Genomic DNA, 13505 nt, shown 5'->3' on the forward strand with positions numbered 1-13505 from the left:
ATATGTGTGGAAAATAATGGCTGATGATTTTATCAACTCTTGAAATAAAGATTACATTAACAATAGAAATAAAAGACTAATTCAACACAATAAATACTCATAATTGTTCTAATCAGACTTCAAGATAAATTTCCGACCCAAATGAACTCCAAACTTAGAAAGGGATAAACTAAACGATTGCTGAAGCAATCACAATTGCATAGCTTTATTGTACCCAATAAACCGCAACTTAATGGACTCAATTACCAACTCTACAACCAAACTTGCTCATACGACCATGCAATGTTACAGACGTAGCACTTAATCAAATATCAAATAATTCTTTCAAACAAGAATACCACCAGTGGACGTTCAACTTGCATTGAGAGCATTGTAGGGCCATACCATCAAAAGTCTTGCCACAGGCATCACACGGAGTCGAGTACTCTGTCTTTCGAACATAGGTGAGAGGGTGTTGGTGAAGTTCTTCATTTTTGAAAGTACTTTCAAACTTGATGTATGGATAATTTCCTAGAACGCATTGGGAATGAGCAGGAAAGTCACATGTTGCACAATAATAAAACCAGTGCTTTTGATTCATTTCTTTTTCGCAAATCAGACAATAATGTTCTTCAAAATTGTCTTTAGTAGCGTAGGTGAGTGCAAGGGGGTGTTTGTCATATCTGTGCCTAGCTACGAGTGGAAGTGTTGCACATTTAAAATCCAAAGCGAAATCACAAGCAGTGCATACAAATATCCCCCTATCGTTGCAATACTGGTATTCGTTACCACAAGCACTGCATTTTTTATCAGAACTTACGCGAAGGAAGAGTGAGTGTTGGTGACCTTCATGTTCCAGGGTTTTTAGAATTGAACAACATTGAACGTCCATATCAAAAGAGCACGTGACACAACTATAGGTGAAGCCATGACGAATATAGCCACAAGCATTGCAACGGAATGATCCATAAGGATAAGGTGCATTTGGGAGGAGGGCGAGTGTGTGTTGATGAAGTATGTGTTTCTTCTCTTTTGGTAGTTGAGCACATGTAGTGTGAAGAAAGAAGTCGCATCGCGTACAGTTGTAGAACGGGGCCGAGATTATAAAATGCATACAACCATCACACAGCTTATCATACAGGACTTCTTGATCATGGCTAAGAATTAAATTATGTGGATGGCTAAAATGGTGTATCTCACCTGGGTTGATCTTCTCCATAACATCTACAGATTTCTCAGGCAGCGACTCGCATATACATGCTTTTGCACAGTACAAATGTGCTACAAAATCACATTCCTGACAAGAGAAGGCTGCATACTGCGTCTTCACCTTTTGACCACATAATTTACAAAATACATTGTTAAAAACCTGGACTTGATGATGAAGGGAATAAATAAGAGAGAGGGCGTGATCGTGTCTTGAAATTATCATGGTGCGTGGAAATCCAGCACATCGCGAGTGAATGAATAGTCTACAGATTGTACATGAGGAGACGAAGTCCATGCCTTCCTGACCACAGGCTTCACAAGTGAAGTGGATCTTCCTAAAGAACGGGACGAATGTGTGTTGGCAATCGCCGGTATTATTAACTTGTGTGCGGGTAGCACATGTGATGTCAATTATAAAATCGCACTCCTCGCACTTGTAAAAGAGGCGTTTACCGCAACTTTTACGGCAAGCATTACAATTTCTTTTACTGGCATATTCTGTTGGGAATTGAAGAATAAGGATGTGGTCTGGGTGCTCTGGGTGGTGCATCTCCCGGGGCAGCTGGGCACATGATTTGTGAAGCTGGAAGTTACATTCAGAAGCGGAGCATTTGTATCTGGGACCCGCCTCTACTTTCTCCTTGCACACCACACAATCAACTCCCTCCTTGCCATCATTTTTCAGCTCTTCTGTCAACATCAACTGATCATGCCTACCACCGAAATGAAAATAAAATGTTGACCCCAAGTACTTAGTTTCTTTGAAGCATGATACATGACAGAGGAATGGGCAGATCTTGCATTTGAAAGCGAGACCCAGTACGACCGGTTCGTTGCAGTACACACAAACAACTTCCTCTTTGCCGTCATTTTTCAGCTCTTCTAAGATCTTCAATGGATGGTCATCCTCGTCGAGGAACAAAGCCCGTCTCAAGATCTCTCTTAGAAAAAGTTCCATCTCCATCTCTTGTTTTTACACGTGCAAACAAGGGAGAGGTAAGTGGGTGGGTGGCAGGTGTTTGGTCGTGTGGAGGAGGGAGGTCAAATTAGGAGGTAAGATTTTTGGCAGGTTTTTGAGAGTTGTGATAGCAGGGGAAAATGCCAAATATATTAATTGTGCATTTGCTCCAATTCCACTGCTTTGTGCCCGGTCAAGTAACTTAAATTTAAGGAGAAACAAAGCAAAAGATTGGCATTTTCAGAATTCCACTACCTTGTGCCTCAAGCAACTTCAAGGAGAAAAAAGAAATAAATTCTAAACTTGTAAGCTACATTAATATATAGACATATCTTGTGAGGAGGTGCAAGTATATTCTGATTTTCACTGCTTTTTTTCTTTTTCCAAATCCAAAATTTTCTTTTCAACTTGTATCTTTCATTCTCCGTTTTTTTCTTTCTTTCTAATTTTACATGATATTGTGGCGGGCGTTTGTTAATTTATTATGAGGAAAATATTATACCCGTAAAGTTTGTGGCTTGTGAGCCATATTGACAACTCTCGAATTGATAGTTCTATTTCTTACCAATTATCAAAAATATTTTTGTATATATAAGAGCATTAGCCTCGCCAAATTTTACTCACCAAAATAACTAAAAATCACCTTTTTTTATTATGGTGAGCCACTTTATTAAAATTCCCGCAGCAGCCTCACCATTTTAACTAGTCAATATTCACTATTCCATTTAAATAATAATTTTTTCATATTTATTTATTTTTTCTCTATATAATCTTTTTACAAAAAATCATTCATATCCATGAAATAAGGACATTATCGTGTGAGAGATGGGAGAAGAAAATGAGAGAAAAAAGGAAAAAAGTGTGCTAATCATGTGAGAGAGAAATGTGAAACAAAATTTGGTGAGTGGATTGTTGAGTGAAAATGCCTCATCTAATTTGGTTAGTAATTTTAGTCATCAAATTTTTTTGGTTAAAATGGTGAGGCTGCTGGGAGTGGTTTTTCAGGATTTTCATCAAATTAGCTCACCAAAATAGCTAAAAAAACTATTTTGGTGAGACTACTAGGAATGCTCTAGGTTGTGAGATGGGCTCTGAGGATGTTTGTGAGCAAAAAATTTGCATTTGCGGAATTCCTCCCATTGGAATTCCCTTTGTGCCAAGCAACTTCATGGGAAAAAAAGTAAAAGATTTGCATTTGCGGAATTCCACCCCTTTGTGCCAAGCAACTTCATGGGGAAGAAAGCAAAAGATTTTCATTTGTGAATTAATTCCACCTCTTTGTGCCAAGCAAATTCATGGGGAAAAAAACAAAATATTTGCATTTGCGATTAATTCCACCCCTTTGTGCCAAGCAACTTCAATAAGGAAGAAAACAAAAGATTTGCATTTGCGGATGTTTAGTATTGCTTGAATAGTGTCGTTTTTGAAGCGTTACTAAACATAGGGTTGAGATTCTAGATTAGAGACACCGTTTAACACGCTAAACGACACGAATTAGAGTTGCTTCTATTCAAACGACACTAGACAGTTATATTAAATTTGAGACAATTTTGCCCTTCATATTTGCCTATAACTGGCTTCTCTCCGTTTCAAATGAAATAGACAAGATCCATTTCTATAATTCTGTATCTTTATTTATATTCCGCTTTATATTTATTTGTCAATTATATTGTATTATCTTTCATTATTCTGCTGTTGCCAAATTTCTCGAACTCAAATATATTTTCCATTGTCTTCCATCTTAGATCGATACTCGTTGATATATATGTGATTGGACTAGTTTAGTTTACAAACTCATTCAGCCTTTTTGACTTCCATATATATATATATATATAGATGATCACTTTCATATCAGATTAACAGATTAATAGTCCATGCTTCATACTCGATGTATATCCAAAGATAAAAAGATGTTCAATTTAGTGTCTTTCTTTTGTTTAGACATCAATGGATTGTTTTTCTTTTTCTGTTGTGACATTAATAGCTTCTTATCGGATGGCCTGGCATATATGTGACGGTGTTCATCCCTTTTGTGGGTTTGTTGAATTACTCACTCTGATATTATATCTGCAACCGCTACAGCCTGTTCCAGGCCTTCTCCTAAGCGGCCTTGTCTTGGGGTCGTTTACGTTTGAGATTTCAAAAAGTACGATTTAAAAATAGTGATTTTTAAAAACGTAGTTAAGTATTTGACAAAATTGCAGGTTACCCTTTAAAATTCTACGTTTTCAAAAAAGCATCCCATTGTTTGCGATTTGAAAAATCAGTGACTTTTTCTGCAATTTGCTTTAAAATCGTATTTTTCGTTTACAAAATCGCAATTATCTCAAACGCACCCTTAATTTGATTAAGAGGTAAGTATTGTACAGTCCTTGGTATATTAAAAAAAAAAAAAAAAAAAAAAAAGGAGATTGAAGTAGCGGTTGTATTTGAAGAAAATGGAAGCCATATATATATGAACTATATATGTTAACTGGCACTATTCATATTTAATCATGCATCTCAACTTGGGGATGGCATCTTTTGTGTAAGTATATATCATCTATAATATATGTATTTAGTCACCAAGTACATGTATTGGATGATCAAATGATAGGATAATTTCTTAATTAATCCTGTTTCAAGATAACTATTTACTCGATGCTTAAGTCACAAACTTTCATTCACTCTAAATACGTAGTACATAAAATAAAAGGTAGATTGAATTTGAATTGTGAAGTCAATCTTTGAATTTTTTTTTTTTAAATGTTTTTGCGCTTTCTATTTTTGAGAAATGTTATGGGTTTAAGAAGATTTTTGGAGTTTGTTTTGAATAGTCTGTTAATTTATTTAACTAATTTTAAGAAGAGTTTCCAGAATTTGAGAAATGAAATTAGTTACTTACAAAAGAAAAGAAATGAAATGAAAATAGTTTTATAAAAGTTTACTAGCTTGATTCCTGTATCATGAAAAAAATGAAATCTTAAGCCCTTTGATTATACCAGCAAAACAATTGGCGAAACCATGATTTGGGCCTGAAGTGGATACTAGTCGTCAATGTTTTTAAGCTTCACAATCCACCTTAAAACTTGTTTGTTTCGACGTAAAATGATTTTCGTTAAAAAATATTTTCAAAGAAATTATTTTTCAGAAAAATGTTTTCCGCTGATAATTTGAGTTCCGGCATTGATCTGGCGGAGGCCCATTGGTGGTTCGACGGTAGCTTGGTGGTTGTTCAAGGATGACTCAGTGGTGGTCCGGTGTTGCCTAGGGGTGGCTCAGTGGTCAGCGATGGAGGTACATAAGGGCTTCCCCTCTCCCCCTCCTCCAAGCCCCATGTTTTTCCTAAAAAAAATAAAAAATAAAAATAAAAATTTTACCTATAATTTTTTTTTTTTTTTTTTTTTTTGGTTTTGCCCCTAAATTTTTGTTTTGTTTTGTTTTGTTTATTTATTTATTTTTTCAATTTGCCCACCCAAATCGCAAATGCTAGCTCCGCCCCTATCAATTGTGGTCTGTGGATGGCTTGGTGGTGGCACGACAATGGTTCAGGGGTGGTTCGGTAGTAGTCCGATGATGGTTTGGAGTGTAATGCTTGGTTGTTGGTTTATAAAAGTTTTCTTCATAAAAAAAAAAAGAAAAAAGAAAAAAGAAAAAAGATTTTCATTTGCGAAATTCCACCCCTTTGTGCCAAGCAACTTCATTGGGAAAAAAGCAAAAGATTTGCATTTATGAAATTCCACCCCTTTGTGCCAAGCAACTTCATTGGGAAAAATAGCAAAAGATTTGCATTTGCGAAATTCCACCCCTTTGTGCCAAGCAACTTCATTGGGAAAAAAGAAAAAGATTTGCATTTATGAAATTCCACCCCTTTGTGCCAAGCAACTTCATTGGGAAAAATAGCAAAAGATTTGCATTTGCGAAATTCCACCCATTTGTGCTAAGCAACTTCATTGGGAAAAAAGCAAAAGATTTGCATTTATGAAATTCCACCCCTTTGTGCCAAGCAACTTCATTGGGAAAAAAACAAAAGATTTGCATTTGCGAAATTCCACCCCTTTGTGCCAAGCGACTTCATTGGGAACAAAGAAAAAGAGTTGCATTTGCCGAATTCCAACCCTTTGTGGCAAGCAACTTCATTGGGAAAAAAACAAAAGATTTGCATTTGTGAAATTCCACCCCTTTGTGCCAAGCAACATCATTGTGAAAAAAGCAAAAGACTTGCACTTGCCGAATTCCACCCCTTTGTGCCAAGCAGCTTCATTGGGGAAAAAGCAAAAGATTCGCATTTGCGAAATTCGGGCCAAGCAATTTCATTGGGAAAAAAGAAAAAGAGTTGTATTTGTTGAATTCCACCCCTTTGTGCCAAGCAACTTCATTGGAAAAAAAGCAAAAGAGTTGCATTTGCTGAATTCCACCCATTTGTACCAAGCAACTTCATTGCGGAAAAAACAAAAGATTACATTTGCGGAATTCCACCCCTTTGTGCCAAGCAACTTCCACTACCCAAAAAAAAAAAAAAATTGTTTAGTAACTCTTGAATAGTGTCGCTTTTGAAGCGTTACTAAATATAAGGTTGAGAGTCTTGAGACTCTAGATTAGAGGCACCGTTTAACACGCTAAATGACACTAATTACAGTTGCTTCTATTCAAACGACACTAAACAATTATATTAAATTTGAGACAATTTTGCCCCTTGTATTTACCTATAACCGGCTCCTCTTCGTGTCAAATGAAACGAAGAAGATCCGTTTCTATAATTCTATATCTTTATTTATATTCCGCTTTATATTTATTTGTCAATTGCATTATATTATCTTTCATTATTCTGTTGTACGTTGCCAAATTTCTCGAACTCAAATATATTTTCCATTGTCTTCCATCTTAGATCGATACTCGTTGATGTATATGTGACTGGACTAGTTTAGTTTACAAACTGATTCAGCCTTTTTGACTTCCATATATATATATATATATATATATAGATGATCACTTTCATATCAGATTAACAGATTAATAGTCCATGCTTCATACTCGATGTATATCCAACGATAAAAAGAAGTTCAATTTAGTTTCTTTCTTTTGTGTAGAAATCAATGGATTGTTTTTGTTTTTCTGTTGTGACATTAATAGCTTCTTGTCGGATGGCCTGGGATATATGAGACGGTGTTCATTCCTTTTGTGGGTTTGTTGAATTGATCACTTCGATATTATATTTGCAACCGCTACATCCTGTCCTAGGCATTCTCCTAAGAGGCCTTGTCTTGGAGTCCATTTGCATTTGTGAATTTAAAAAGTGTGATTTTAAATTGTACGATTTGAAAAAGTGATTTTTAAAAACACAGTTAAGTGTCTGACAAAATTGTAGATTAGACTTCAAAATTTCGTGTTTTCAAAAAAGCATCGACCCCCTTGTTTGCAATTTGAAAAATTAGTTTTTTGCATTTTCAAATCGCAGCTTTTTAAAAACGCAATTTTCAAACGAATCATTTTCTGCGATTTGCTTTAAAATCGTACTTTTTATCTACAAAATCACAATTATCCTAAACGCACCCTTAATTTGATTAAGAGGTAAGTATTGTACAGTCCTTGGTATATTAAAAAAAAAAAAAAAAAAAGGAGATTGAAGTAGTGGTTGTATTTGAAGAAAATGGAAGCCATATATATATGAACTATATATATATGTTCACTGGCACTATTCATATTTAATCATGCATCTCAACTTGGGGATGGCATCTTTTGTGTAAGTATATATCATCTATAATATATGTATTTAGTCACCATGTACATGTATTGGATGATCAAATGATAGGATAATTTCTTAATTAATCCTGTTTCAAGATAACTATTTACTCGATGCTTAAGTCACAAACTTTCATTCACTCTAAATACGTACATAAAATAAAAGGTAGATAGAATTTGAATTGTCAATCTCTGAATATTTTTTTAAAATGTTTTTGCGCTTTCTATTTTTGAGAAGTGTTATGGGTTTAAGAAGATTTTTGGAGTTTGTTTTGAATAGTCTGTTAATAATTTGAGTTTAAGAATTGGTCTAGCGGAAGCCCATTGGTGGTCTGGTGATGGTTCGACGGTAACCTGGTGGTGGTTCGGGGTGGCTTAGTGGTCAGCGGCGGAGGTACATAAGGGCTTGCACCCCCCCCCCCCACCCCCCAAAGCCCCTATGATTTTCCTAAAAAAAAAATTAAAATTTTACCCATAAATTTTTTTGTTTTTTGGTTTTGCCCCCCAAATTTTATTTTATTTTATTATTATTTTTTTTTTGAATTTTGCTCCCTCCCCCCCAAAATCGCAAATGCTAGCTCTGCCCCTATCAATGGTGGTCTGTAGATGGCTTGGTGGTGGCGCGACAGTGGTTCGAGAGTGGCTCGACATTGATCTAGGGTAGCTCAGTAGTGGTTCGATGATGATCTGGAGTGTAATGCTTGGTTGTTGGTTTATAAAAGTTTTCATTAAAAAGAAAAAAAGAAAAAGAAAAGCCCTGGTAAGATTTTGAGAGGTGTTATGGGTTTTGAAAAAGGTGAAAGTTGATAAATAATTTGGCGGAAGTCACATTTAAAAAGAAATTAAAATTGGTTTGTGAAAATTTTGGAAGTGTTTTGTAAAAATTAAAAAAAAAAAAATGGAGAAATTATATTTTATCCTCTAATGTATAAACCCGTTTGCATTTTGCTGGTCAAAAATCGGCGATAGACCCCACCAATCTATTTCATATTGGCAAAAAATACCATTTGTCCTTGTTGTCTGTCACTTTGAACGGAAATCAAGTCAGGTACGTGTATGACAGTTACTTTTTTTGACCGGTAAAGTATAAAAACAAAAGAAAATAGCTTCTTCTTTTTTTTTTTTTTTCTTTTTTTTTTCGTTTTTTTTTTTTAAAAAAAGAAGCTTAAATAAAAAATAAAAAATAGGGTTAAATACCTTTGACTAAATGCGGTTTAAAACTTTATTTTTTTTTTCCCCTTATGTTTCATTTCTTATCATAGATGGTATATCGTTTATGACTAAAGATGAAGATGATATTTCCATTCAAAAATTGACGGAAGTTCCCGTTACCAGCCTTAAAAAATTGACATGTCCCTTGCCTAATTAAAAATAGTAAAAACTTTTTTTAAAATAAATGTATTCATTAAGTTCGAATTAGTAGTCGTTAGTCCGTAGGGCATTACTATAGTAGCGGAAGGAAGTAAAAATGAAACCAGAAGTGAATTTCCTAGGAAATCCACCGCGCGTAAACAAGTAGTGTTTCTTCTTATCATGCCCTAGTCCAGCATGGCTACTAAAACCAAAACCATTACTTTACTAATCTGAAGGGATTTGATTCTTGTACAACACCAATACAACAACGGTACAACAACCCCTCACATGAGGGTGGACCCCAGTATGTGGGACCCACCCTCATGTGAGGGATTGTTGTACAGTTGTTGTATTGGTATTGTAAATCTAACATTTTCCCTAATCTAAATGTCCAGACAGATTTCTTTCATTTGTGCAATAAATATTAAAGCCTCTCGTCACTTTGTATTTACCGACTAAACTTACTCCTACCTTGATATATATGTTACTGGTCACCTGGCCAAAACAAGGAAAAAATAAAAAAAAAATTAATTATATAGCCATTTAAGATATATGCAATGAGAACACTAAAACTCGTGTACATTATAACTTCATGACTAACATGCAATAAGTGTGGAGATTGGATGATGTTTGAAATTGCATAATTAATTAGCTACATTAGAACTGCCACTGTTACATTTTCAAGCTATTGTGCCGTCTAGCGTTTTGCCAGTTCTAGCATTTTATGTCGTTAATCTGTCTGGTGGAATAGGACGGCAGCATTTGTTGAACTGATGATTTCTTGCCCATGAAATTGTATAATGCATCTTTGAGGAAAGCACTAGCATGGAATCTGCGGATCAACTAAAGAAAAGAAAACTCCTCCAATTAATATTATTACAGAAGAGAAGAGTGAATATATGAATGGTTTACCATCACTAAAGAAACAAACTCCTGTACAATGCAATGTTTGTGCTGATCTGTGTTAAATTTGATCTCATCAAATCTGTGTCGAATCTCCCTCGATCAAGACTCGTTGTTGCATATCAAACGGCATATGGATGAGACAAGTTGATTTTGAATTGGTCTCGCATATATGATGCTAGCCCTTGGATCTTGCCTTGTTAGTGTTTAAGTGTATATATATATATATTGATTTGGTATTATTATCTATGATATGACAAGAAAAACAGAGCAACTTGAGATGTATCATTGACAAGCTGATGGTTGAATTTCTGTCGGGAAAAAGATAGACTTGGTTTCAATCTTGCAGCTATGGAACATCTAAAGGTTCGTGTATTTGTTCATTGTCTCTTGCCTATTGAATTCAAAATGAGCTGCTTGGCCGAAAATATAAGTGAAAGAAAAACAAATAAATGACGGGCTGATTTCCAATTTGATGTTTTAGCAACTGAAGGCTTCAAGGTCTGATGCACTTTTTCGAGATGCAAAATCGAAGTTACTAGAGATTCGTGCACAACATTCAAAACGTTTAGATGAAAGGTTAGAAACAGGGAAAAAGAAGAAACAGAAGAAATCAAATGATATGCATGCTTGCACATGATTTTGGGGCAAGAAAAACTGTATCAAGTGTATCCTGTTTTGAAGCAGACAATTATCAGCAGGAGGTTCTGATTACTACAAGTTTCATTCATATCTCTTGGAGGAATTTGAGTTTCTCAACGAAATGTTCAACGGCCATCAGCTGCCTTACATGCAGCACATTTCTGCATGCATTGGATAGTATATATGTATTGGTGGGGCAATTAAATTTTGATCCAAAGTATAGTATTTAGTTCTTTATTTGCTTTAAGATTGATCCGTATAAATAGTTTTTTTCTTTTTTGTGTATTTTTTTTTATCCCATTAGTAATTATTACTTCTTCCTAAAATTTAGTGATATAGGTTGATTCCTATATATGTGTGGAAAATAATGGCCGATGATTTTATTAACTCTTGAAATAAACGACATTACAATAACAATAGAAATAAAAGACTAATTCAACACAATAAATACTCATAATAGTTCTAATTAGACTTCAATATAAACTCCCGACCGAAATGAACTCCAAACTATAAACAAAACGTACGATAGCTGATGCAATCACAATTGCTTAGCTTTATTGGACCCAATAAACCGCAACTTAATGGACTCGACAACTCTACAACCAAACTTACTCATACGACCAAGCAATGTTACGGACGTATGTAGCACTTAATCAATTAATTTATCAAAACAGGATTTCAAGTAGTGGACGTTCAACTTGCATTGGGAGCATTGTAGGGCCATACCATCGAAAGTCTTGCCACAGGCATCACATGGAGGCGAGCACCGAGTCTTTCGAACAAAGGTGATAGGGTGTTGATGACCTTTATATGTGAAAGTACTTCCAAACTTGATGTGTGAATATTTTTCTAAAACGCATTGGGGATGAGCAGGAAAGTCACATGTTGCACAATAATAAAACCAGTGCTTTGGATCCCTTTCTTCTTCACAAATCAGACAATAATGTTCTTCGGAATTGTCTTTAGCAGCGTAGGTGAGTACAAGAAGGTGTTCGTCGTATCTGTGCCTAGCTACAAGCGGAAGTGTTGCACATTTAAAATCCAAGGCGAAATCACAAGCAGTGCATACAAATATCCCCCTAATGTTGGAAAACTGGTATTCGTGATCACATACACTGCAATTTTTATAAGAACTTACGGGAAGGAAGAGTGAGTGTTGGTGACCTTCATGTCCCAAGGTTTTTGGAACTGAACAACATTGAACATCCATATCAAAATGGCACATGTCACATCTATAGGTGAAGCCATGACGAAGACGGCCGCAAGCATTGCAAGAGAATAATCCACCAGCATAAGGTGCACATGAGAGGAGGGCGAGCGTGTGTTGATGAAGTATGTGTTTCTTCTGTTTTGGTAGTTGAGCGCATGTAGTGTGAAGAAAAAAGTTACATTGCGTACAGTTGTAGAATGGGACCGAGATTATAAAATGCATACAACCATCACACAGCTTATCATGCAGGAGTTCTTGATCATGGCTAAGAATTAAATTATGTGGATGGATAAAATACTGTTGTATCTCACCTGGGTTGATCTTCTCCACAACATCTACAGAATTTTCAGGCAGCGACTCGCTTCTACATGCTTTTGCACAGTACAAATGTGCTACAAAATCACATTCCTGACAAGAAAAGGCTGCATACTGTGTATTCACCTTTTGACCACATAATTTACAAAATACGTTGTTAAAGTCCTTGACTTGATGATGAAGGGAATAAATAAGAGAGAGGGCGTGATCGTGTCTTGAAATTATCATAGTGCGTGGAAATCCAACACATCTGGAGTGAATCAAGAGTTCACAGATGGTGCATGAGGAGGCGAAGTCCATGCCTTCCTGACCACAAGCTTGACAAGTGAAGTGGATCTTCTTAAAGATGGGAACGAATATGTGTTGGTAGTCGTCAATATTATTGAGGTGCGTGTCGGTAGCACATGTGATGTCAATTATAAAATCGCACTCCTCGCACTTGTAAAAGAGGCGTTCACCGCACCTGTTACCGCAAGCGTCACAATTACTATTACTGGAATCTCGCATTGGCCACTGAAGAATAAGGATGTGATTTGGGTGCGAGCGGTGGTGCATCTCCCGGGGCAGCTGGGCGCATAATTTGTGAAGCTGGAAGTTGCATTCAGAGGCGGAGCATTTGTATCTGGGACCCGCCTCTACTTTCTCCTTGCACACCACACAAACAACTCCCTCCTCGCCATCAATTTTCTGCTCTTCTGTCAACATCAACTCATCATGCCTACTACCGAAATGAAAAAGAAATGTTGACTTGAATCGCTCAGTTTCTCCGAAGCATGACACATGACAGAAGAATGGGCAGGCCGTGCATTTGAAAGCGAGAACCAGTATGACCGGTTTGTTGCACTCCACACAAACAACTTTCTCCTTGCCGTCATTTTTCAGCTCTTCTACGATCTTCAATCGATGCTGAGGCATGTGGCAGAACGTTCTTGTTCTCAAGATTTCACTTAGAAAAAGTTCCATCTCCATCTCTCACTTTTACACGTGCAAACATGCAAGGGAGAGGTATCAGGTAAGTGGGTGGGTGGAGGAGGGAGTTCAAATTATGTGGTAGGATTTAATTTATGGCAGCTTTTTGAGAGTTGTGATAGCAGGAAAAACGCCAAATATATTTTGCTTTGCTCCAATTTCACTGCTTTAATTTGTGCCAGGCCAAGCTACTTAATTTAAGGAGAAAAAAAAAGAAAAGCAAAAGACTACCTAAAAATGCGAATC

General features: G+C 36.2%; 2 protein-coding genes across 3 annotated transcripts; both read right to left on the minus strand.

The window, feature by feature from the left end:
• Nucleotides 1–53: 53 nt before the first annotated feature.
• Nucleotides 54–2152, minus strand: LOC133872572 (uncharacterized). The gene has a single exon (XM_062310132.1). The coding sequence runs from the start codon at nt 2150–2152 to the stop codon at nt 305–307; it is 1848 nt and encodes a 615-aa protein (XP_062166116.1). The 3' UTR covers nt 54–304.
• A 9051-nt stretch (nt 2153–11203) lies between these two features.
• Nucleotides 11204–13411, minus strand: LOC133873893 (uncharacterized). 2 transcript variants are annotated; one of them, XR_009901182.1, is made up of 3 exons: nt 12287–13411; nt 11904–12110; nt 11204–11776 (listed from the first exon to the last, which is right to left on the minus strand). XR_009901182.1 is itself a non-coding variant. In XM_062311687.1 (2 exons), the coding sequence occupies exons 1-2, from the start codon at nt 13257–13259 to the stop codon at nt 11699–11701; spliced, it is 1434 nt and encodes a 477-aa protein (XP_062167671.1). In that variant the 5' UTR covers nt 13260–13411; the 3' UTR covers nt 11204–11698. The 2 variants fall into 2 exon arrangements, 1 of the variants encoding a protein (XP_062167671.1); XM_062311687.1 differs by having other exon boundaries at nt 11904–13411.
• Between the last annotated feature and the right edge of the window lie 94 nt (nt 13412–13505).

This window comes from Alnus glutinosa, chromosome 7 (assembly GCF_958979055.1).
Source record: "Alnus glutinosa chromosome 7, dhAlnGlut1.1, whole genome shotgun sequence".
Classification (NCBI taxonomy): Eukaryota; Viridiplantae; Streptophyta; class Magnoliopsida; order Fagales; family Betulaceae; genus Alnus; species Alnus glutinosa.

What these genes read in the sequence shown, in the direction of transcription:
- LOC133872572 (XM_062310132.1), bottom strand. Translation starts at nt 2,152, where the DNA reads ATGGAGATGGAACTTTTTCTAAGAGAGATCTTGAGACGGGCTTTGTTC.
- LOC133873893 (XM_062311687.1), bottom strand. Translation starts at nt 13,259, where the DNA reads ATGGAGATGGAACTTTTTCTAAGTGAAATCTTGAGAACAAGAACGTTC. An exon ending in AACACTCACTCTTCCTTCCC is followed by an intron (nt 11,777 to 11,903) that starts GTAAGTTCTTAT and finishes TTCCGCTTGTAG; the next exon opens with CTAGGCACAGATACGACGAA.